General features: G+C 37.6%; 1 protein-coding gene across 6 annotated transcripts in view; it reads left to right on the top strand.

Annotated features, from left to right (window-relative positions):
• Window positions 1–27,066, top strand: part of adgrb3 (adhesion G protein-coupled receptor B3) — a 172,602-nt gene that overhangs the window by 50,733 nt on the left and 94,803 nt on the right. For 4 of the 6 annotated variants that reach the window (XM_084735208.1, XM_084735207.1, XM_084735209.1 and 1 more), the window contains exons 3-5: window positions 15,071–15,181; window positions 17,608–17,769; window positions 25,132–25,296. The exons of 1 other annotated variant lie outside the window; for it this stretch is intronic. In XM_084735208.1, coding sequence (XP_084591334.1) covers window positions 15,071–15,181; window positions 17,608–17,769; window positions 25,132–25,296 — 438 coding nt within the window. The remainder of the gene's footprint in view (window positions 1–15,070; window positions 15,182–17,607; window positions 17,770–25,131; window positions 25,297–27,066) is intronic. One more of the 6 variants, XM_084735210.1, reaches the window with a different exon arrangement.

The following is a 27,066-nucleotide window of genomic DNA, read 5'->3' on the forward strand; positions in this document are numbered from 1 at the left end:
GTTTATGGAGGACAATCATCCAGCCATAATCCCGCTGTTCTTTTTCTTGTCTGCATGGTACTCCGTAAATACAAGAATAGTACATTGTGCCCTCTGATTACCCTCTATTTTTATATCATCTTATGTCCATGGGGATTCAATTACTGGCTGAATATAGTTGATTTATGTGGCCATTCAGTGCCGCCTGTTTTAAAATCAGGAGGAAATACAGAAAATATGCATTCATCAGTGCCTCTAAATGCCATAATGAGGTGAAAGGATAGTTAGGACTAAAATGGTTCCATCGCCCATTTGGTGTACCATCCTTTTCTACTGTCTAAGTAGCTGACTCTGTGTGTGGAAGAAAATGTAGCTATTGATGTCCTTGAACTTTTGCCTAGTTTAATAAATTCTAATTAGATTAGAGCAAGAGAGTGCATGAAGAGACAGCTTTTTTGTCTTTGCTGATTAGAGTGGAAAAAAATATATGCATGGGGCTACATTTTTTTTTGCATGGAAAAGCTCATTAAGGATGCTCTCACAGAAGTGCAAGGGAAGTGGAAGGAAATGGTTTTGTCATTCAGCCTCACAAACAGATCACACTTTGTTTGTTGTGTGAGAAACACAGAATGAACAAGTGGTTGCCTTCATGTGAGGAAATGTTGGATGCTATAGTCTGGCAGCAGTGAATGATAAATATGTATTGATTATTTAATGCGTGTACACAGCTGCATTTATTCATCATGAGCGTCGCCCAAAATTAGAAGTTCTTTTGAGCACTTTGATGAATTTAAACACTGTGAGTCATTCTGTCATATCCATTCAGGCAAGATCCGAATAAACTGGGAGACGTTATGTGAAATTCTTGCCATAGCCGTGACAGATTATTCTCTGCAAATTAACTGCTTCACCTGGTACCATCAGTGATTTGAAGAAAGGGATATGTTTTAAATCACCTCCTCTTTTTTCAAGCCTGACAGCACTTTCGCTGAGAGGCAGAAGACCTGAGAGCTTTGACTGCATATCAGACAGGTACATCGACAATAACGTGAACTCGCCGACAATAGGTCAGACAGCTATTCAGCCAAAGCTATTGGGGGGCTTGGGTGTCATGGACCTTTAAAACTCGGCGTTCCTCTGCAGTGAGTGTGTCTCCAGCTTCCTATTTCTGAGCTCTGCAGAGCACAGCTGAATGGACAGCAGCCATTGTGTGCCCAGATAATGCATTTCAATCATCCTTAATGTCATCACAGCCAAAAAGGCTCAGACGCTGGGTGGAAGAGGCTTTATTTCCTCCCATATCCAAGAACAAAAACTGAAGTTTTAGTCATAAGATTTGGGGCCGTGTTTGTTTTGCACAGTAATTATACTGTCCAGCTGTACTGAGAACTGTGAAACGTTGTCGTCTCAGCTGTTTTTGATGCGCATTTGGTGGTGGCCTCTGGGTGGAAAACGATTAAGCAGTCATGTTTAGGTTAAAGCTGATTTAATTTACTTTGTGTTGCGAGTTTAACTTTTTTTTTCAGACATAACACTTAATATTCTGGACATGGTAGGCTGCAGGGAAAGCTTGTGGTGTGGTAATCAATTCCATACGTTGGCCAACGGTAAGATGTTGAATGGCTAATTGACCACAGTAATGGTCCATGGCTATGTGCTGGTGGACGATGGAGACGTGCACATTAAAAAACAATTAATTTCCAATACTAATGTCACTCTTGGCTGCCTCTGCTGCTGCATATAACAAGGAGCTGTCACTGATAAGTCATTTCATACTCCATCTAGGATTTGATCCGGGCTATGCAAAGACTTTTTGTTGGATTGAGATACATATTTTTCCCTTTTTAAAGCCACTTGAGGAGAAAGTAGGCGTCCCTTTTGGTTTATTAGTTTACTCAAAATTGTTTCCCTCCTTCTTTGCAAAGGTCATGGTCTGGTCATGGAATGATTACATTTTCTGCTTCTAGCCACTGAGTCAAATTTCTTTTACTCTTGTTTGCAGTTTATTTCAAGCTGCGGCAGCCAACTTTGCACTTTGGCAGCCCCACAAGATATAATTTTGACAGTTGTAATAACTTTACTATCCAGAAATCATGAGATGACTTCAATAAGCTGGAAAGTCTGAGCTCTAATTTACTGTGTTAGTGGCTGGGCAATGTTGGAGAAGATTTTAAAGAAGAGCCAGCAGGTTCAGCTATCATTGATAAATACGGCTTTCTGGTTGTGAAGTGTTTGTTGGCAGCTGTGTCGGGGATAATTTCTTTTCATTCAAATTTTGATTTGTTACTTCTAGTGCATTCTTATTTAGTAATTTACTTAAATCCACATTAATATTTACTTTGATATGGATACAATGTACTGAAAACCAGTCAAAGTAAAATACCCACACTGAGGCAACAGTTTGATTATCATATCATAGTAACCTAATTTCCCTGTAAATGATGCGTTTGATAATCTAGTTAATGTAAAGATGTCACAGTCTACAGGAAACATCTTTATTAGTGTCACATTACCACACAAGCAAAATGGAGCAGCTTCATTTGTGTTTATTCTGTTTTTGCTGTTTTCACCCAGAACAGTGATGGTTTTTGTTGCTCGCCACCGTTGACAATAAGCTGTTTTGTACACAGGCAAATCCACGTTGCGTGCGGTTGACACCGTCTCCTTTCTGAAGTCAAGGAGAAAGACAGAAAAATGCCAAACATGCAAATGAACACACACATTTTCCTATTTGTTTACTATCCTGTCTCTCATCAATTCTTTTAAGGATGAGTCTAAAGGCTTCAAGTGGATAATAACCTGAGACCTTTTTCAGGATACAAACATAAAAACATCATGAATTAATTATTCCTGTTTTTTTTGTGTGCCCTTCCTTTTCTTATTTCACACAATTACTTTGCCCTGCTGAAATTACAATTATCCCCCCACAAACACTCAGCATAATTTCAACAGCCCATTCAGCATAATTTAAAATGAAGATAATGCTTCTTTGCTCAATTAATTTAACAGTACTTTGCATCTCTTTGATATGGGGTTGCAGAAGTTTGAAAAATAAGACTTTGAATACATGCATTAAACTCGAAAAGTGTACCCAGGATCATAATAGCAGATGGTGCAGTTCATTTTAGATTCTATTTTATAGTCATGTGATGGGTTTTTGGGAGAAAAGGGCAATTGTCTATTCATTTGACTTTGCCTCTTTTACAGCAGGTAAAATGGGCCAGATTTGAACCCTGTATGTGTGTTAGGTTTGTCACAATATTCTGGGTTTCCAGAGATCATCAAGTGGTTAAATCCCCTGCCTCTCGAACTAAATGCCCCCCTTGTCCTGGGACTGAATCCCTGCAGGGTTTCCTCTCCATAGTTTCCAATTCTCTCTCTCCCTCAACACTTAATATGTGTCTAAGAATAGAAAGTAACACAGGTGAGGGGACTGTCCACCGTGCTGTAAAGGGAAACACTGTTGTTTGTAAATGTAGTCAGTTGAAGCAGTAAATTCCTTAGTGTGTGCTATACAGGCCAAGAAAGCTGAGTTTTCCAATTAATCGCAATATTATTGAAATTGCAAGTTCAATATCCAAATAGCAGAACCCTGCTTTTTTTTTTTTTTTTTTTTTTTGACAAAGGAAAAATGTGTGATGAAACGGCATCATAACGAAGTACTGCAGTGCTGCATGCCCTGGCCTAAAAATCTTGTTCTTGCTCTCTGGCCAAAACACAGCGTTGGGTTGCAAAAATACTCATCGATCACGCCCCATAGCTTCCCAGAGACTAGAAATCCAAGTTGAAATATCCTGTAGTTCCTGTAGTGATGTCATTGGATATAAGGAGGAACTACAGATTTTGCAGCAGAAGAATTTTTTGGTCAATGTAAAAGCACTTGGTAATTTATTCCTTCAGTTTACTACATTTACTAATAAAACAGACTGGACATCCACATGAAAGTGCTGAAGTTTCCCTTTAAAGGAAAAACACTGTGAGGTTGTCTGACTTAGAGAATAAAGATAATGCAGGCGTATTAAAAACATTATCATGTGTGGCACATGATATATGGATAAGCACATGTTTTTGGTCAGCTACATTAATTTGAACCAAAAATTCTCATTACGCTTGATAGGGAGGGATGATAATGAATCAATGATTGATTAATCAGTTGTTAAGAATTTGGTCCATCAAGTAAAATTTCGATCTGAATACAGCAGAGATTATTTTTATGAGTGAGCCCACATTATCCTGATATTCAAGTTATATGTGAGCCTTTATGCCTTTAAATGTTTTATAGTCTTTATAATGCTGTCAGAGAACACGCAATATGTTGGTGTGGATTGATTAAAGGGGGGAAACATTTTTTGTATTGTTTGGTAAAAGCCAATTTTTTGTTTAATAATGATTAATCAATTAATTGATTGTTAATGTCGCCAATGATCTAGGGAAAGTGCTTATTTAATTTGCAAACATAGTTTGATTAAAGAGCTTCACTGTAAAACTGACCACACAAAAAAATTGTCATTTTGTGAAAATAGTCAAGTAAGAGGATCTATGTTTTCTAATTAAACAAAATTAAATTAGAAAATTCTCTTAAAGGAGGAATAATCAAGTTACATTTGTGTAGCCTAAATTGTGTATATGCTTAGTTATAAATATACAATCAGTAATTACAAGCCAGTGCAGCCATGCATATATTTAAAACTTGTAATAACTACGATGGTTCTCATGCTCCCAGACTTGGCATCAGAATCCATTAAATACAAATCCTATTGCGCTGCTGTTGTGCTCTTGTCTGAGGACATTTCAGCATCGCCACTGTGTCCTTGTAATTATTTTGGAGCGTGTATTTGTTTTAACATGAGCTTAGCCAATGAGCAAAGACAGGGCATGTTGCAGGCATCTTCCTCATGACTAACTTGCATATGACACAATGTTCCCTGTGCTGATAGATGCAGGGTGGCAGTCTGAAGCAGTGGGTTTTACCACTGCAAAAGGATCAGACATGATTGGTGCTGTGGAAAAGCTGACAGCATGAATTATGGAGGTCTCATTAGGGGCTGTTGGAAATGATTTATCTTGCTACGAAATATGGTCATCCAACCACATTTGCCTCCATGGTTACAGAGTCCATATTGCGTTTTGCTCTTTTAATTTCTTACTGTAGGTGTATCATTTGCAGTGTATTAGCGGGGAATTTCCATGGACGCCAAACCATGACTCTATTAAATCTAAGGTCACTACTTGGTATGCCAAGCAAAATGGCTCAGAAAAGGACAAGGTATGCTCTTTGAAAATTGGCTGCAGTCGCAAAGGTGCTAAAAAATGTGTCATGTTTCTCACTTGACAGATGCATTGCTTGGCATGGTGGCATTGAGCTTGGCAGTGTGTGTGACTGCCAGGTCATCTACTGGGTTTGTGTGTTTCTATACTAATGCCAAGAGCTGCTTCCATAGTTTTCCAATATCCCTTCAGCACGAGCATTGTAGTAGAGGATACCTCAAAGGATAATTATGTGCAATTTACAACTGTATATGAAGATCATATCCTGCTGGTCAAAAGAAAATCTTTTGTTTTGCGGCGATTGGCCAGAACTTACAAGAGAATATTTCATGAAACGCTTTAAGCATGAGACTAGTGTCCCAGATTTGAGGGAGCCTCAGTATTTCACACAGCTTACAATGTGTAGATTCTATACTATTCATGTAACCTGACTACTCTTTCTGAAATGGTTTCATTAGTAATCCGCTTCCATCCTTGTTTCTGTTGGTGCACAGTAGTCCTTTCAGTTGTGTCCCTGCAGCAGCCCCACATTTAGTCACGGGTGGTTCGGCGGTGTCGCTGTTTGAAAAGGCTGGTGATTTTCAAAGTTATAAGCTGCGATCTTGGCATTGCTTTCACTTTAAAATGCTCCATAGGCGGATCCATTTTCTGATAGCATCATGCAGCTGAACTGAAAGCACGACACATTGCTCACATTATCATGCAGAGGGGCACATCTTTGTGAAAAACCCGGAATAGATGACAAGGAAATGAGCATCTTCATTCGTTGTCGTTGTTTTCAATTTTTACCCGCTTTTGTTTAAATCAAAATGAAGCCTGCTTTCTGGAGATTGATAAGCAAACATTTGTTTACAGCCACAGTAAAGTGGATGATGCTTTTGATTCCTGTGGTGGCAGTTTATTACAGTGTAATATTCAGACTGTGGAATATGCATCTAAACTGTGCGACTTCTGACAGAGAGGAGATTCAATTTATACATGTTTGGATGATATGAAACCAGACTGCTGAAGCCTGTTCCCTGAAGTGCATGGGAAAGAGGAGGAATGATCTGCTCATGGCACCCAGCAACAGGGCTTCTTGATGCAGTGCTTTGATAACGTCAGAGCTCCATCTAGGTTGCTTTGTGAGGTACTGCTCAATAACCTTGTGATTTAGCATTGTGCTGTAAATTATCAATGCAATGTCCAGTAGCCACTCATTTGCCTACACATCAGTGATACAAAATGCATCCTCTCTGCTCACAACAGCCTGCATCCTGAGTGCTTGTCTCACCACACGCTCTCCATTTTTAGGCGAGTTCACATGACTTTTCAATGAGGTGCAGTGGCAGTTGCACAGAATTCTAATTTGGCTTCAATCTAAGTCATTAGGAGAGTCAACAGGAAGCAAACAGATGGCAGAAGGAATATGATGGATAATTGTATGTCTCAGAGGACAATTCGTAATTTGTATCTGATTCCGTGCAACCCCCTCATTTTCTTAATGAAGGACTAATTGAGTTTTTTAGATTGGCTCAAGCATATGGTCCCACCAATAGTGAAGGGTTTGTGTAATGGCTGTAAGGAGATACACTTTGAGGACATTTGCATAGTTTGATAAGATTGTTTGTGATCGGCGGTGTGATTTTAAGGCTGAAGTAACTGAAGACATGAGTGTATTCATGAGAAATGTGATGCATCCTCATGACATCATGCTCATCATCAGTATCATCGTCATCATATTTGTCATTATTTTTTTACACTGAGAAGTAGTCTTTCACAGTTTTGTCTAAAATCAAACAAAATGTGCTGTCCTGCCTCTAAAATGTTGGAATAAAAAAACCCCAGCAGAATCTGTATTTTACTCATGAATAAATGTATTTGATGTTTTTTATGTCATGTATTTTTGTAATGTATTTCACCGTAACGCATAATGACTGATTTTCTCTTCACTTTCCTCTGTGTGTTTGTTATTCTAACTATTTTTTTTAATCTCACTATTGTAAAATACTTGTTGTTACTTGTAATTATGTTTATTTTTGTAGCGAAAACTCCCTAATCAACCAGAACAGGCTTTGAACATTTTTCTGCATTGATGTTTAGGCTTTAATACCTCCAGGAAACAAGCAAATAAATAGAAACCAAGAATTGTTAGACCTTTAAATTATAATATGACTGTTTAGCATTTGTTCATTTTGAACTTTTGGAAAGGTTAATGTATTTTATTATGGTTTGGCATCTTTTTATGTTTGAATATATTTTCATTGTAATTCATAGTTAAACAGACGTCCAAGCTGCAACTAACGATTATTTTCATGATCGATTGATCTGTCTATCCTTTTCTTGTTTAATTGATTAGTTGTTTGGTCTATAAAATGTTAGAAAATAGTGAAAAACGTTGGTCACTGTTTCCCAAATCCCATGATGATGTCCTCGAATGTCTTGTTTTCAGTTTACTTCCATAGAGGAGAAACGATACCAGAATACCAAATACCAAATATTCACATTTGATGGACTTTTTTTAAATTTAAAAAATGAGTAGTTGGTGATTAATTTAATAGTTTATTAATAATTAATTAATAAATTCATTCTTGCAGGTCTAGTCCAATATGTCTAAAAATGTACTTTAAGCTCCTTACGGCCCAGAAATATCTCTGCATTTGACCAAAGTTTGCTGGCCTCTGTAGCTCAGCGGTTGAGGAATGGATCAAAGACAGGCATGGATGGAGGGAGGTATCCCTCTTCCTGGTCTGCGTGGACTGTACGGTTGTCTCTATTTTGGGAACTTACACTCTTCAAAGTGCAGTGGTAATGAAGTGCCTCTCATTAAGAGCTACATTTGTGACAGTCAGTCAGTCAGGCAGGCAGGAATGCATGGAGGGCAGTAAGCGGAGCGCCCCTGATAGGAGCTACTCATAGGGGCCTCTGAGTAAAGGCTCATTTCATGCAAGGTTAGACACATCAGTCATTGGACATGGGGCTGGCTTTTACTGCCTTTCAATAAAATTACACATGGAACGTGTCCACACAGTGAAGATGAACCTGGAAATGAAATGTCTTCCATTGGACTCTCTGTGGCTGGCATGATCACCGCCAGTGTGAAAGCTTAAAATTCCCTGCATGCGGTGGATCAAAGCCTCAGTGATGACAAAGGTCATGGACCCAGGGAACTTTCATTGTCTTTGATTGCGTGCTGAGTCTTTATTTGTTTGTAATGTTTACTGCATGTGCTGAGTAGCGGGACATTAATTAGATCAAGCGTGAATATCTTTGTAAATATGCCTGCTAATTAAACTTGAAAGCATCGATGTGCTGTGATGGGTCAGAAAAGCTTTGAGCCCACCGCATCAGCCTCACAGAAATAGTTTGGCTCGTGCAGGAAAATACCGTCCAGCACTATCCATGTTTGCACACCTTTGACACAATGATGCAGGCCTGTGTGGGCCACAGCACATGCAGTCACACTATTGCCTCAAAATCTGAGCCTTGGTATCCTTCTGTTATAACCCTCATTTACTGTCACCTGCTGAGGTCACAGCCCAGCGGTGACTCGGCCGCTGCGCTCGCACAGCCAGTAATTTGAGCAGACATTTTGTAGCATTTTGGCCAAAGATTTTCATTGTATTGGCTGTTTCTGCATGCAGTGCTGGCTTCGCTAACAGATGCACCACTGGAGATCAACTTCCAAAGCTGATTGAAACAAAAGACTTATTTTCCCTTTCCTTTTTAGAGCAGCCAGACAGATCTCACGCTAAGATCAACTTGCAAAGCAGCCTGAATCGTGAGACTATTGCCACCAAATCATCTCAGGTTCTTAAAGTTAAGAGGAAGGTATTTTTTCCTAAGAATAACCTAATCTCATTCCTCACCTCTTTATTATTCCCCTGATTTGTTGATAATCCCTGAAAAGCAGGCAAAATGGCTGCCATTATAAACTGATGGCACAGCATGGTGGCAGCAAGCAGTCTTTGCATGCACCCTTTAAAAGATCTATTTTTGCACTTACTGGAAGTAATTACAGGTTTAATTTTGCAAAGTGTTACTGAATGGGGGGCAAATTCTGCTACTTGCTTCAGTGAATTAGGAGCATTTAAAAATGTAAAACGTGATAAACAGGAGAAGAGTGTGTGTTGTGTGCGAGAGAGAAGAGTGTGTGCGTGTGTGCGTGTGTGCGTGTGTGTGTGTGTGTGTGTGTGTGTGTGCGTTGAGATATCTGAATTCCTTTTTACACTGTATATTATTATGTATATCTATATTGTAGATTTCTCACCATTAGCTATTAACTATTTTATGGGGTAGAAATTAACATGAGGGTTTTCTAAAACTTTAGGTTTATAATTTTGTCATTCAAAGTCATATTTCATATTATAAGATGTTTCCCATCTTAGGTTTAATGGTCAGTAAGGCCAAAAACAATTATCACATTATTTTCTGACCAAATATCTCAATATTGATATTTAGCAATATTGCAACATTATTGTAAGGGTAACTATTGATGCTTTCACAAAATATTACCACAATGAGATCATAAAATAATATGATTGTCTCCAAATCCACAATTTTATTGAACTTGATTCTAAGGTCACAATTTTTTATTTGAAATTTGATTTTTTGATTTAAACTTTTTTTTTTTTTTTTTTTTACTGACAGTTCTGCCATTGTTTGGTTTCATGTCTTTACAACTTTGTTAAAAAAAAAAAAAGATCTTTAAAAACATATACAGTATAAATAATGGCCAGTAAGCTACACTGTGTTGTCTTTTAAGAAAGTCTTTTTTTTTGTTCACACATGCGCCAGACGCTGAAAGTAGGTGATTTTCAATTTAATATTGAAATTGTGACACCCCATAAAATAAAATCAGAAATACTATATACATATAAAAAGTAATAAAAATGTAAAATAATACATAATCATCAGTACCATGGATATAATGACTAAGTGGGTAAAGTCAAATAATGGAACAGTTCAGAAAATTGCATAATGAACTCTTTAAAACTTGGACAAAACTCACAATATCCAAAATCTAAGACAGTATTTAGTTTCATTTTATGATATCTATATAATATTGATGTATTGCCCAACTCCACTTGGACACTGTCAACAGATGCTGATGCCAACAGTCACAGAGAGACACGTCACCGTAGCTGAGACTGACAGGGAGTCATCTTGGTTCACATGTATTTACAGTGAGTCACATAAATCATCGGTGAATCTGCTGACAAATGTACTTCTGAGAAATACTGCTGTTCTAATCTCTGCAAGACAGTTAAGTAATTTCCTGATGCTACAAAGTACTTTTGTTTTTTGAAGTTGACAATTTTATCTAAAGGGAAATAAATCGCACAGAGGAAATAAGAGATGCTTACAGTGTAACAACACATTGTTTGGTTATGAGTCTGTGAAATGAGTGAAAAGGGAGGTTAAGAAAATATCCAGCAAGCACAAGTATATATTTGACCAGTGGTCCTGCTTCTCCATGTACGCTGTATCTATGTAAAAAAAAAAAAAAAAAGACTATTCATGTTTAATGACCTCTAACAGGCCTTGAACCTCATTTTGTTCAGTAAATACAGCACATTCACTGCATTCCTGTTACAGTATCTCTACAATCTGCTGCATAGACTCACTTATATGACTGCTCTCTGCAAATTTTTAATGCTAAATGTTCCCTCCGCCATTGCCAATTTCATGCATTTAATATAATCCACAGTATACGGGTTATAAAGTAATTGGGGTCTACTTGTAAGAACTTTTTGTGAGACTATTCCTCAGAAGCAACTCCTTCCCGTCTGCTCCATTTGATCCAGAGTGCTGGAGACTATTTTGATTTTTAAATGATTGCCGGAACAAGCTGCACGGCTTTGACCTTGTGTTAAAATGTGTTGCCTGTTGTGGAACGAAAAGTGGTTACCGCTGATACGTGTGCCAAGGTCATCGAAGTACTGCAGCTCCCTATTTTAGGCAAATGTACTTAGTTCTCCAGTACACCAGGAAAGCAATGCTGATATTACTTTTTTTTTGTCAATCATGATAAATGAAATGGTAATTATTTAACCAGTAAACGAGGGCAGGGGAAGTATTTTTAAAGGGACAGTTCACCCCCAAATCAAAAATACATATTTCCCCCCTGGCCTGAAGCGCTGTTTATCCATCTAGAACATTTTGGTGTGAGTTGTACAGTTTGCAATGCTCTGTGCAGCTATTTTGTCTAGTTTTCAAAAACTTAAAGGGACAGTTCCTCCCAAAATCAAACATTTTAGCCTGTAATGCTGTTTATCAGTCGTAGAGATGTCTGCCCTCTCGCCAATGTAATAGGACTAAATGACACTTGGCTTGGCATCACCCTCCAAAAATCATGTGTAGAATGTAGAAGAATCTGGTAGATTCTACTACAGAAAGAAAGTAGTTCCTACACTAAACTGCTCACAACAAAGTGTGTGGATTATTTTGAGCAACTGGGTCATGGTTTCTGGAAAGAGACATTGGTGGTGAGTTTATCACTATATCACTAGTGCCATCTAGGATTTCTCCAGAACTCTTCAGCTCACATCAAAACAGCACAGTTGGATAAACAGCACTTCAGGCCAGAGGAGAAATATGTATTTTTGATTTGGGGGGTGAACTGTCCCTTTAATTCATAGGTCCAAAATGCATGCCTTCCCAGTGATGCATGCCACTGAGGTTTTGTGCATGCAAAACAAAGTGAATGAATCATCACACAATAGGAAAGAAAGTTAGCAGTGATGGATTTCTCTGAATGTCATTGTCTCTCCTTTGTTGTTGAAGCATGATGGTTGATGGATATCAATAATAAGTATTGTCTTTAGTCCAGACTGGAGGAGACATCATAAATCTTAAACTTAATTTACTCTAAAGCACACAGTTAAAAAGTTATGAATACAGGCCAAAACTTGACAAAGATGCTGTCTAAAAACAGAAGAAACGTTTCCAAGTAATGACACGTTAAATGCATCATCTGTGCTTTCTTCCTTGTAATATACAGTGAAGTCACATTGTTTTGGGCTGCTCTGACAAATGACAACAGCCTGCCCCTCCAGTTATTAAAAATTCTGGTTTGTCTCTCATGTTTACCGTCATACAGCCACGGGCTTGAATACAATCCTAGAAGTTCAATTAAACTGCTGTGCTTGTTTCTCAGTACTTTTCTGGTGTCATGTTTCGACATTCTGCTCTTCTCCATTCCACCTCAGGCTCTCTGAAACCTGGCGTCAGGATTAACGTCTTGGCTTCGTGGCGTCAAAAGAGACTCCAGTCGTATTCATTTAAAACTGCGTCTCCTTGCGCGCTAAGTTAACCAGTTCTTGTTTGTGTACCAACAGGTTGAGCTTTTTAAATAGCTTCCTGTCCAGACGGATGCAGAGAGAATTACTCAAACATCAGTCATGAAACGATTAATCCACAATGATGAAACACTTCTATTTAAGAATGTGTGAAGTTTCATTCTGCTCCGCAGCGACTGTTTGTCTTCCAAGTATCTTACTGACATCACGCTTAATGACATTTTTATAATCTCTTTCATGTTGCAATGCTTTTGTTGTATTGTTCATCATGAGCTGCTGAGAGCCAGATTAGATTAGGTGAGACTGACTCCAGGGCTAATATCACTATTTAATAGGCTTAGCTGATCAATGTTTTGCAGAGGCGAATCATTTTCAAAGGTATGGCAGAGGTATGATCAATGATTTGTGAAGCCGGTCATGTTGATTAGCATTTAAAAAGGACAATATGGAATATAACAGCCCCCAGCTCCATGTGCTGTACATCCTCTTTGATACAGGAGAAAAAACGTTTCTTTATATTTGTTTTTTCTAAATAATTCAACACAGAGCTACAGAGGAATTATTTTCTTTCAGTATACTGATATTCACAAATACAGTTTAAGCTACCACAGGACACTTGAGTGTCTATAATGATTTGTAGATATTTTCAACTCTATTTCTCATCACTAACATTGAATGTAAAAGGATTAAAAGAAGCCATTTTGCATGAATTGTCTATATCCATCCAGCCCAAGTGAGCCAAGTGGTAGAAAGTGCTATTGTTCGGTGTCTCATAGCTTTTAGTGTTTAGTTTCGTTTGCATAAATTCATTAAAAAGGCAGCGTAGCCTCCCTTTTGTATGGTTTCCTGCAAAGTAGCACACATTCAGGCTGACTAAATCAGACAGCCTTTATATTCTGCTAAATGGGGAATCGGTTCATGATCCAAGACACCGCAGGGTAGAGCACGAAACACGGCAAGTACCTACAGTAGTTAGCCTTACATGACTGAGCGTCAGATCAACTGCCCGCTGTTTGTCCAGCCATCAGTGTACCTGCGCAGTCTTTGTCCAGTGCGAGGTTCACACTGCGCTTCCTGCTTAATTTGAGCAAAACAGATGTGGGCACGATCAGATCAGACTGAGGGACCTTTGAACGCGCCTCTGAAGCTTGTTACTTTGTGCAGTCATGGTTCTGAAGATCCCAATCAGCATCAAAAGGCTGCGATGTTTGTCTCTACCTGGCGGCTTTCTCTCCTTTCATTATACCCTCTTAATATTCTAATTTTTTATGCAAACACAAACACAGTTTTTCTGATGCTATACTGGGACGGGATGTTTTGTTTTTCTTTCTTGATTTATTTATTTATTTTTTCTTAATCCAATCATGGAACATGTTTGTTGATATGATTTGCTTAATGCCAACAGTCTGATGCGTGGATCAGACAACAGTTTTTTTTTTTTTTTGTAGTCAAGTTATTTACCATATAATTAGTCATAAAATCATAGCTCTGAGTGGAACATGATCAGATGAGACGGCAGATTTCCTCCTCTAGGCCTCACTGCGAGGGAGGTCAGTCTTTCTAAGCTCACAGTTTGCTGTCAGGAACGCAGGAAACTGAGGCCACAAACTATATTAGAACAGATGATTTAAACATCCACCCTATCAATGGCTGATGCATTGTATTGTCTAATGTACTAACATAAGCTATGTGTGAATTTGTTGTTGATGCATCACCTGCATTGCCTATTTGCAAATGATATAATCACCTCATTAGGACCACACTGCCAAAAGTAATGCAAGTTCTTAATTAAAACAGGAGTCCAAAAACAATTTGCATGAGCTATTTAATTAAGTAAAATAAATGTTTTACAGTGTGTCGGATTTACTTAAAACAGCTGATGCAAATTCTTAACTGAATGCAGTCTTGCTAGCATCGCTTTTCTCAGTGTGGCGTCAGAACATTGTACTCATTGTCTCTTTGTCCCTTTATGGGAAACAAAGAGGGCATGCATTGTAATGAATACAGCTCAGAATACATTTGTCTAATTTTACAAAGAGCTCACAATATTTTGGAGCGGGTAAACCAAAAAAAAAAAAGAAATCCCACAAAGATGACAAACTTTTTGAGGAAACTGTGGATCAATAGCATGTTATGTCCATGACCCCCTCCTCTGTGGCTTTCCGATGGCTTACACATTTTTACTTTCATTTTGTTTTCTTTTCTTTTCTGGGTGTGCAGGAGGGAGGGTGGGGAGGGAGCTGGTCTGATGAAGTGTTAGAGTCTTTAAAAAATACGATGTGAGTTTATTTGCATGTTTGCTATGTGTCTACGCTGTGCTTTCAAGCTCAATTAATACTTCCAACTCACCCTTATAAATTCGTTGCATTGTTCTATGCCCTAGAGTTAATGGACAAATTAAATACAAACTTGTGTGGTCTTTGTTTCTAGCCATGTACTGCAGTTGCTTCGAACATCCTGAAAAACAGTATGTAATAAGCTTTTGTTCTCAGAAAACCATGTTTAAGCCTAGCTTTCATATGAACCTCTATTTTGTCCCATAGAATATGGAATGATCGGAGAGCATACAGTAAAAAGTCAGCGGCCAAGATCAGTTCATGACACAAAGGCCCTGCAGGAGCAAGCTGAATCTGCTAAATTTATGGCACAAACTGGTAATACAATAGTTATGTTTCTTTACTTTATTTTGTTAACTAAACTTAATTTCATCATGCATGCTCTCTCTTGTACTGCACCTTTTAAGTGGAAATGTTTTGCATTATTATTTTTTCCATTCTCTATTGCTACATATGAACTAGGAAGATAAATTTCCCATTTCTCTATGAGTATTTACTTTGAATATAGAGCATAATTGGGTTTTGTGGGTCTGTTTGTTTTATTGTCACATAGTGAGTTGGCAAGTGGATTACTCATACAGTATATTCATAGAACATTAATTAAACAGCAGTTTAAAACTAAGGCCCAGATGTAGTTAATCATTTCCTCCAAGGCATGATAAATTAAATGTCATTTGATGAAAAACCCACCCCTTCAGCCAAATATGAAACACATACTTGGCAAAAGCTAAACTGATAGATGCTGCCCTTAGAGATAAAATGAAGCTATGTGGCTTAATCAAGTGTAGCATCCAACAAATTAAAAGCTGAAATTACCTACATTCATAATGACTATTACAACCTACCACCTTATCATTTTTAATAAAATCAGAAAGTATTGAAATAAGCAAAACCTTAATTTTGCTTTCATTATTTAGTTAATTTTGCTTTATTCTATCTTGAAAACACATTTTTCTCAGTGGGTGGGTTTAGATCTAGCTGCTATTGAGATTTTTTTTTATTCTTTATTTTGATTTTTGGGAAATGTTTTAATTTTTTTCATGTGTTGTTCCATTTAAATTGCTGTCATTGTTTAAAAACTCCTTTCATTACCATTATAATTTGCGACACGCCATACATTTATACCGTTACTAACATATACTCATTAACACCTCTCCATTTTACACACGCTGTAGGAATGTTGTTTCCCTGTCAAGTCGCATCGCTGTGCTTTTCTGTTTCTCATTCTCACACAATTTACTCTCCCTGTACTGCCTCATTTAACAAATTGATCCACCTTTCAGTCTATTTTATGATCTGCAAAATTAAGGTCAGGGTTTAGTCCCTATTCGGCTGAATCTATGTGTCCTGAGAAACTACTTTAAAAACTATAGCATGATTTGATGACTTCCTGTGACATAAATGTATTCAGAGCTGCAATTGAACTATTACTCTTTGTATTAAATTATTTCTCTTAATGCATAAAGCCTCAAAGAAAATGAATACTTCACTTGAGGGTTTAACATAATCAAACATCAATTATTTGGTGACGACTCTGACGCAGGAATTTGATGGTCCATTCACTTGTCACCATATAATTTATTCTTTTTTCATTTAGGCTACCATGGCTTTGGAAATCACCCCACTGCCTCACCGTAATATACAACTTTATTTAGCAAATCATGGCTCTTTGATATTTGGCACTTTTGGACCATGAAGATTGAAAAGCTCAGTGTTGTTTCTTCTCATTATTCTTTCTAATTTAACTTAAAAGAGATCTTGAGAACAACTCTGGTCCTTATCCTTTCTAATCTGCTGTTAAAAAGAATATAAATGATTATTTCATGACAATATGTCTACGTTTAACAACTTCAAAAACCTTCAAAGGCCTGAACAATAGAGACAGAATTTAGTCTCATTCTGTGATTTAAGTACTACCTGTTATGTTTCCTTCTGGGCACCAACAATTGAAATTTGAGCGTTCTGAGACGCACATGAAAATGGCTGTGATCTGCTGAATAAAATTAGCTAACTTTCTCATTTTCCTCCACCCCTGGGAGTTTACAGGCTAAGATGGATTTGAAAATTATTTGAAGCCATTGTCTAAAACACAGAATTTGCTCCACTGTTGTCAAGGAAACTAGATAGTTTGCTGCAGTGCAAGGGACATCCATATCTCAGACCTCTTTCTGAACTAACACCCATTAAATTCCATTTTACTTTCTCAGATGTTGTCCTTCTTGCATGTCACCACGTTCTTATGAAGTTTTGTTTGTTTATGGTGATTTTCTCCATTTGTTTAACGCATATTATTGGGTTTCATTGAGATGCATGAATTATTTTTTAAAGATGAAGTGAAACAGTTAGATGTTCCGCTAATGTTTACTGTTCATTTTAATAATTATAGCTAATCCCTCTCTGTGATCTTTGCATAAATGCTCATTTAAATTTGCTGTGGAAAAAAAGGCTGATTAATTTATACACATATTATATTGACTATTGTTAGTTATACACAATTTGTATTGATTTGCGCACAAATCAAATTAGTCAGTATTCAGTATTTATCAAAGATCACATAAAGGTAGTACAGACTGTACAATAGTGTTCTTGTAAATCTTAAAGACCCCACTTCACCCAAACGTGACTCATGTTGGCCCCTCCCCATTTTACTAAACCCCCGCCCACCTTGCCCCACCCTGCCCCGTAAGCCCCTGCCCCAGGACCATATTGCTGCATTTAACTAGTGTCACCCTTCTCCCACACAGGTGAATCAGGTGCAGAGGAGTGGTCCCAGTGGAGCTCATGCTCTGTAACATGCGGTCAAGGGTCGCAGGTGCGAACAAGAACATGTGTCTCACCATACGGAACACACTGCAGCGGCCCTTTAAGAGAATCAAGGGTTTGCAATAACACTGCCCCTTGTCCAGGTAGTGTTAGCCGCAGATTCTTGAATATCAATGTTTTGCTCATTTGTTGTTTATGGGAGGAAATGTGTTGTTGTGTTTTAACAAACTTTTTTCAATGTGTCTATTTAAGAATGTATTGCAGGTATTATTATTATAATTAATCTAATGCTTTCTTTCTTTGATGTTATTTTGTGAATGTGTTTTTCTTTTATCATTATCACTTTTGTGTTTTCCATTTCATATAACTGTAAAGGCAATTCATCAGCATTGAAATGGTTTAATGACATGTGGTTCTGCATGGAGCTCGGGGAGCAGTAGATACTGATGTGTTGTCAGCTTCATTTCCTTGAAGGTCAGCCGTGCATTTTAAAATAGCTTGGCAGCGTTTCTTCAAACACACTGTAAGGCATTTTTTTTTCCCCCAACCCGTGATGGCAGGGCAGATGAGTCACTGGCAGTCAGGTATCAGCATCAGATGTTTTTCTGACTGGTGATTGCAGTGCGCTAATGTTTGCCTGTATGCATCTGGTAGGAGAGCGTGTCGTTCTGAGCAAGTCAACATATTACATTTTTGGGATTGTTTACACAGGCAAATATGTTGATTTAGTAATGAGATTCTGAGCTCATGTTTAGTCAAGATGGTGCTGTTAAGTGTAGTGCTTCTGAGACTGCATCACAAACTCTTAACTAATTATGTGTGTTTGAAAATACTGCGAGCTGCATCCTCTGACATTTTGATTTATGATGTACTGTACTTCTTTTTTAGACGTGGCATGTGTAAGTGGGAAGCTGGCAGTTTTCAAAAGGGTCATTCTCTTACCGTGTGTGGACACTAAGAGCTAGAAAGAGAGTGAGTCATTTCAAATGAGCAGTTGCCCAAATACCAATCTTGGTGTGACTCCTCCATTGCCATTAATATTTAGCTCAGACGGCATTAAAGCGCCTAATTATCAAGAAATAAAAAGCTACACAGCCCAATTCCAGGTATATGCATTCATTTGCATGAAAAATAATTATTAATTCAAAACCAGAATCTACAGAGCTGCCCATGTGAATTCATTATTGTCCGTGATTTATCTCAAGACCTGCAGACATTAGGCATTTGCTCACGGCTAATTGTGGATCCAGAACTTTCTTGCACATTATAATGCAGAGACACTCATCACTAAATAACTGGGCCATAAAACCCTTTAAAGCAATTTTGGATTTCCTCACAAGAGTAAGCCTCTGTTATATTTTTAGAGAAAATAGGAGAGGGAGAGCTAAGATGAGAGTCTACTTTAAAATGTCCCTGTTTTTAATGTATTGTATTGTTCATTAGATCATATCAAATGTACTGTAGTTCTTCAGTTTCGTTAAATTACACTCCCTGTAATATCTGAAAGATGATGCTTTTTTTCTCCTCACTTATTTATTTTAAAAATCTTGCACTGGGATTATTGAATTTGTTTTTCCAAGTCTTCGTCAAGAAATGCAGCTGATGTAGCACTAACCTTACTTATTTACAGCAGCGGACTAGTAAAAAAAAAAATATTCCAGCTGGCATGGTGCCACAAGAAACACAAGAGTCTATATCTAATATTCTGTAAGGCAGACAGATCGATTCACTTTCTTCAAACCGCCTGTGTGCCAAGGTGGAATGATACTTCAGAAATAGAGTATGCTTAAATTAAAGACACATCGCTTCCAGTCTGAAAGGAACCTTACCTCATCATCATCGCTGAAAACACCAGAAAACACCAACATCATCTGTGGACGATGGTTCAGGCGCCGCAGGCTGAGATCAAGCATGACTCCATACAAGTTGTGACGAAGTTCATCCAACACAATGCATCTGCCAAAATACAATATATTACCAACAACAACACCCAAGTCTTTCGGTTATTCTGCAGAAGGAAGGCAGTTCATTATAGGAATTATGTTACTATTTGACGTTTCCACAGTACAAGTTTTACATCCAGTGCTAACGTTCAGAGCCAATACAGAATTAGTTCTTATAGTGCAGCGCAGAATACAGTGAGATGAGGTCGGTATCAGCATTCAGTACTGTTTGCAGAGTGAATTAATATTATGCTAACTATCTCAATTCATCAACCTAAGACTCCCTGTTCTCATTAACACACTTGTGCATTTTATTTAAGTTTGTATTAATTATTCCTTACAACCAGGATTTTACAGATACAAAGGAGTAAAACCATTCTGATATCAATATATCATCCAGTATTCTTTAAACAGAACATAGTACACATAATAAATGTATATTAATACACAGTTTTTGCAATGATGAACAATTGATGTGACAAAAATATGCAATTTTAACGATAAGTGTAATTGTCCACAGTGATACTGAAACAGGAAAATTGCCACAGTATTTTTAATAATTACAAATAACAATGAAAAACACAAATACAGCAAAATATATCTACAGGGCTGAACAATGTGGCTGGCCCACTTGCCCGGGGCAAGTTAAATGTCATGTCGGGCAAGTAAATCTGGGAGCTCACTTACCTGACCGGGCAAGTGGTAAAAAAAGAATCAAACTTTAAAGGATTTTGATAAGTGATTAATGGTTTAAGTAATTTTTCATGCAAAAATGGCTGTTTTAAACCTCTCATATTTAGAGAGTTCCTGCTTTCGCTCAGTTTATTATCACATTAAACTGAATATCTTCTGTCCTGGACAGACAAACTTGACATTTCAAGACAATCAACTGGGATGGACAATTTTCATGATTTTCTGAATTTCACAGATGCCACAGCCCTTGATTAAACCTAACAATTACTTTTAGTCTTTTGATGGTGTTTATACCTGCTAATAAATTAAACCATTTTTATGAGGGGAAGTAAAAATTGACTTAATTAACAAATAAAAACAATCTGCATTATGCTTGATTAAAATAAAGTTGATATTGTATCAGTGCATATATGCTGATAATGTTATGGATAATGATATCAGTCGGTCAGTATGTTGGTCGTGCTCTAATTATAACACACATTTGTGTTTGCTTGAGTTGGGGGTACAGAGTTGTTCCATATTTTCACACTGACTAATTATGGCATCAGTCGATTTAAAAATCCTTGCCTGCCAGGAAACAGCCCACTTATTTTATCAATATCCACAGAAATATATAGCTTATTACTCCATGCCATCGAACCCCAACTGCCATCAAAAGCTGTCAAAAAAACATAACAGAGCCTTACCTTTGGACCTGGCTGAGAGCTTCCTCCATGTTTTGTTTTCTTCTTCTTTGGTTTTTACCAGCGAGCTACAAACCGACGTTAACAGTGCATGGTGTCTCGTATAAATGTAAGCACGGCTACGTTAGTCCATTTCCTCAGCTTCTTAAGCTAACTAGCTAGCTAGCAAAGAACCAGTTTGTACACGAGCAGATACGTCCGTCCGACACGCAACAGGAAGTAATGCAGCCACGGATTTCTTTCAAAACAAACTAATTTAACTGACCCAAGTACAAGGCATGGAGAAACAAGGTACAACAAAGGTATGTCTCTTGTATATTTGACGATGTTGTTTTGGACGATGAGGGAGTTCTGTGGCATGGAGGAACGAGCTCCTTCAGGCTCTGACTGTCGGCAGGATCAATTTGTTGGTTGTGGTTGTTGTCATTGCATTTTCTGACACTAAATAATAACATCCCCTCTGTCCATTAACACTTTATATTTAATTTAGGTAAGAATATGTCCATTTGATATGCTGTCTAAATATCAATTTGCCTCAAATTAATTAAAGTTTCTGTTTTAGCTGTGCTAAACACCTGATATTAATAATAAGCTTGTATGGCTGTTGGTATGCAAAATGTGATGTATTTACCATCAAGCACCTGCAGCATTGATTTTCTTACAATAAACAGCAGAAACCTTGACAAGCAGCATAAGCAGCAGTAGCCTCCGTGGAAACAAAGCATATGCAAACAAACAGCAGGTGCAGTCTTATAATATTACACTATACTGCCAACAGGCAAGAAAACAAAAGACAACTCAAAAAATACAGGCTGTGAAAAGTTCTGGCTTTTATTAATAACTAGTAAAGACACAATGATGATTATACACAATGCCAGTAGCTTACAAGTAAGAGCAGACATTTTCTATTAAGACATTAATGTAAAACATTACATTTTGACTGTGAGCCGGTCACACCTGGAAGTTTAAGAGTGTTGGGGATTATTGAGATTTATTTATGGAAAACTTACTGCAGAAGAAGAAGAGAGTGAAAGAAAATTGTGATTTCACTATATGGGATTTAAAATGTGACTTGGGAAATGTACTCTGAAAGAGGCTCTTTATTAGAGGAGCTCTGTGAAGGACTGTGAAAACACTTCTGATTACTGTATGTGAGAGGCAAACTTATTGTACTGCAAAAGCATTTCCAGGCACCATTGATTCTTTCTTTGCGTAGTGTAAATGTAAGAGCCAAAATGCAATATTACAAACAGCAGCCTTGTACTGATCATGATCAGCAGTGTGGATTTTATTGTGTTTTTAGTCACAACTCCCCCAAAAAGCTCTGTGGCAAATAAAAAAAGAAAAAACAAGATGGTACTCTGTATACTGCAGTATGGTTAATACAGTTTTGCACAAGAGGCGGGCTAACAAGTTAAAAAGGTAAAACCTCTCTGGAATATTATGAGAAAACCAACCAAATCCCAACTTACCACAAATTAATGAAAACATTCTTGGCAAATGCTTTAGCTTTGTCTACCATCTTGTGCCAGTCGAAGAATTTCACCTCTAGCAGCAACAATACGGTCGCTCATGGCTGTCGCTGTAAATCATGGCCGCAGTTCAGAGAAAAAACACACAAAGAAGTGGAGTCCTATTCCATCAGTGCTAGCTGTGGTGACTGCCTGCTTTGAACTCAAAAATTTCAAAGTAAATGCTTCGGCCACCACGGGACACTTAGCTAAGAGCATCAAAGCAGCGCCTAGAGGCAAGGGGCCGGGACAGACGGTAGCTCGTCTCATGGCGGACCATCGGCTTGATCCCAAGGTCCAACTACTCTACAACTGATCCTGAGATCCAACTCTTGTACTGTAGGAACTTTAAGCCTCTGCACAAGCTGTGGATAGTGACCCCTCTGAAGACAGACCATCAATTCCCTGCAGACCAAGCAGTCAGACTTATATTTGTAAGGTCTTAAATCCCCATTTGCAATCAACAGATGATAAAAGGCCCCCAGAAATGTAAAGGCGTAGCTGCACAAACATCATATTGCATTGCAGTTGATTAGAAAGCAAGGATTTTGCAGCTATAATGTTTTTCATTCAGGTTTGATGCAGTTTCCATCCCCTTCAATTCTGTCAGTAAATGCAGTTTGTCTCTGGGATCAAAAAGCCAGCCAGCAGTTGCTTCAGAAGCTAATATCAGAGGTTAAACTTTTACATTTTGAACAACGCGTGTTCATGTTGCTGTATACATTTAGGAACACTGCGAGCTCCAACATGAGACAGGAGGTGTCTTACTTCTGTCAGCCTCTCAGATTTAAATATTTCTCTCTCTGAAGTAAAACTTTAAACCAGTAGCAAACATTCTCTGCAATTCTATGAAGACTCACCATCTGTCAACCAGAACCCGGTTAAACTCACACACAAACCAAGATGCAAGAGGAATGAGGTTTTTTTTTTTTTTTTTTTTTTTTTAAACAGCTATTGTTAAAAATTAAATTGGGGGGCGGGAGGGGTGGTGGGGGGGGGGGGGGCAATTATAGTGCAAAAATTAGAAATTCATCTAGGGTGACCAGATGAGAATGGATGAATTTTGGCACAGGGGAGTTAGGGGTGGGCGTGTCCTATCAGAGGGATTAAAATGTGTAAAATAATTAGTGCTAATGTGATAATTGTGTTTACAAGACAAATTAACTATTATGCAAAGGTAACAAGTATGTTACAGTCATTTTAAACATCTTTTCAGCAGCTATGATTGTCTGTAGCTTAGACATATATATGTAGTCGCCACAACACAACTCACCTGTGAACAAATACATGTGAACGTGGGAGCTGCATATATTCTGGACGAAAAACACTATGACGTTTATCGTTTATTTTATCACTGATTTCAGTTTTTATAATTTCGTTTTTTTTCTAATGTATTCCAGCAATACTCACATATTTTACAAAAACAGTTGGGATATTTCTAATAACTAACAGCAGGAATTATGACTCACATATGTAATTTAATCTTCAGCTGCAATGATTAATCGATTGTTTGTGATTATTAAATTTAATCGCCAACTATTTTCTTTATCAACTAATCATTTTCTGCCATATTTTACAAAAATATGTCCAAGTTCTCTGATTTTAGCTTCTCAAATATCTATTTGTCTGCTTTTTGGCCCTCTTATGACAGTAAACTGAATATCTATGTGTTCTGGACATAACAAGACATCTGATGACATCAAATTTTTCATCATTTTCTGACATTTTGTGGACAAAACTACAAAAAAAATACTACTAAATTACTACTGATCATTATTTGCAGCCCTAATTCAATTATAATATTTTAACAGATTCATATGTTGTTATGGTTGATGTTCAGGACCAACAGGACAGGATTTGTGCTTAGTGCTTATAATCTGGGACGTCTGGTCACCCTAAATTCATCAATAGCATTAAATTCCAGTGATAAATGTGATGGAAAATGATCTACTCAAAACATGCAAAAACAACCCTGAGAAAATTAGCATCTGAAAGATATGTATATATGTATATATATATATATATATATATATATATATATATGTATATGTGTGTGTGATGAGGAAACACCATATGAAGCATGAAAATGAATACATGTCCTTGTTGGATTTGGGCTGTCTGGCCTCTGATATTTAGTCTCAAAGGCCGTTCCACAGAACGTGAAACGTGGGCAGGCAGTCAGAGGTCTGGAACCAGGTTACGGGCTGTCTGCTTTGTGTATAAGCATGATTAGTATGTTGGTGTAACGACAGATTTGCAGAACCATTGTCAGCCCACATTAACCTGAAGGTCCACTGCTATTAGATTCCCATTCAAGCAAGAAGACTCAACACACTGTAACACTGTGCAGACCTGCTGCTCCTCACCCACACCTGAAGGCTCACTGTTGTTATTCTGTACTGACATATTCTATATATTTACCGCTATACAAAGCACGGTTAGCATTTATGATAAACAACACTAAATGTCCAGAGGAGACAGAAGCTCGAGGCCGCGGCCGTGTGAAGTCCCACAGTGTCTGTGTGCTCAGTGTTTCATTTACATTAGTTTTGTTGCTGATTGTTTTTGATTGATTGTGTTTCATTTATGGCTCACTGCAGTTTGTTATGGGTCTGTTTATGCTGTAGTGGGGGCAGAGACATTGATTAGGCCTGACGCCCTTTCTGTGCCCGCAGTACACGGTGTATGGGAGGAGTGGTCACCGTGGAGCCTGTGCTCATTCACATGTGGCCGAGGTCACCGCACTAGGACTAGGATGTGTGCCCCTCCCCAGCATGGAGGCAGGGCCTGTGATGGACCTGAGACCCAGACTAAGCTTTGCAACATAGCCCTATGCCCAGGTATCATCTGTCTGCTCTCTGAATCTATTAAACATACCTACTTTCATACCACTCATTCTCGAGAACTGGGACAAATCATGTCTGACTAAGACGTTATTAATACCAACACTCAAATTACAATTTTATGGTGTAAATTTAATATTTTAAGATTTTATAGACATGAAATATATGTAATTTCTGAAATTTTTTAAATTTCTAAACTTGCTCTGTTCCAGAAAACACCCTTATCCCAGACAAGAATTCACAACTTCCAACTAGGGATGTTAATGATTAATCATTGATCAATTATTTTCTGTTAAGAAATTTAAAATTTTGTTGACTGATAAAATTTGTCAGTGTACCATTTCTTCAGAGCTCACAGGCAGACAAGAGAAGAGTTGTTTCGAGCGAGAGCTTTTTTGTTTTATTATTCTGTTTATTGAAATTGTTTGTGCTTCATAAATGAACGTTTCACATAACAGATGTGCAGCTAGAATCGTTAAAATACAACTTAAAGTGAGAAAAATTTGTATTTGTATTGATGATAGAGCTGCAACAATTAATTGATTAATTAAAAAAAATTCTCTTATTTCAGCTTCTTAAATGTGAAGTTTCTTCACTCCTCTATGACAATACACTGAATATCTTTGGGTTGTGGACAAAACAAGACATTTGAGGACGTCATCTTGGTCTCTGTGGAGCACTGATCGACATTTTTCACATTTTACAGACCAAATAACAAATCAATTAATTGAGAAAATAATCAACAAATGAGTCGATAATGATACTAATTGTGAGTTGCAGCCCTACTTCAGACAAGTTCAAAAAGTGTTAAAGCCTTCAAAATCTGAAACTTACAATACCTACTGATAACATAGGTATAAAAATGTGCTATTCTAATCATTTTTAAATGAAAATGTTGGCCTTTTGAAATTATGTCCCACATTTCTGACAACTATTTTCACAAAAACATGATTTAATCAGGCATAAAAAAGGTTTAACTATACCCCAAGGACCCCTGTCTCACTGCTCAGGCACTTGTATGCCTTTTATTTTTCAACAAATTCATTAATAATATTGCCATGAGATGTGTCTCAACTGTAACATGACAACTCCGTAGCCCCTCTTAATCAAAGCTAAATAAGAATTTTGGTTTAAAATGTGTATTTTGATTAGCATTAAGAGAACTCTTAGCACCTTTAAAAAATAAAATGGCTACTCACTACCACTGTGCTGTGAAATGAAAAAACATTCTGTCAACTCTGTCAGATTTTCCATCCACCCAGTTTCAATAGTTTAATAGTTAAAGGTGTTGAAGAGTTTGATCTTTTAAAACATTATTCCAGAATAATTGAAGAGTAAAAATCAAAACCTGCTCAAAACACAGTTTTGTCCCAATTCTCAAGAATGAGTGGTGCAATTAATCCTGACGACACGGTGAAGAGAAGGGATGTAAAAGGTAAAATCATCAAGTCACGGTAGCAGTTTTACCTTTCATACATCTCTGTGATCATTACTCAGCACAGTACTGCAAAGGTGAGTAAACAAGTGACTGAATGCAGGGTTTGTGGTGCATTTAGAGTATTAGTCCTCACACAATGATGGCGTTTAGGAAACCCTGTTGAGAGTCAGTACTGTAACACTGACGTCAAAATCACTTACCCGCAATTGCCTGTGAATGGTAAGCAGATTAGTGATGATGACTTTTTCCACACAGTAAATGTTAGCTGTGCTCTGGTAACAGACTCGGGGAAAAGCACTCAATCCCAGATGCTTTCCCTCTGTTCAGGC

The sequence above is a fragment of the Lutjanus erythropterus genome, chromosome 14 (assembly GCF_056507025.1).
Source record: "Lutjanus erythropterus isolate fLutEry1 chromosome 14, fLutEry1.hap2, whole genome shotgun sequence".
NCBI classification, from domain to species: domain Eukaryota; kingdom Metazoa; phylum Chordata; class Actinopteri; order Lutjaniformes; family Lutjanidae; genus Lutjanus; species Lutjanus erythropterus.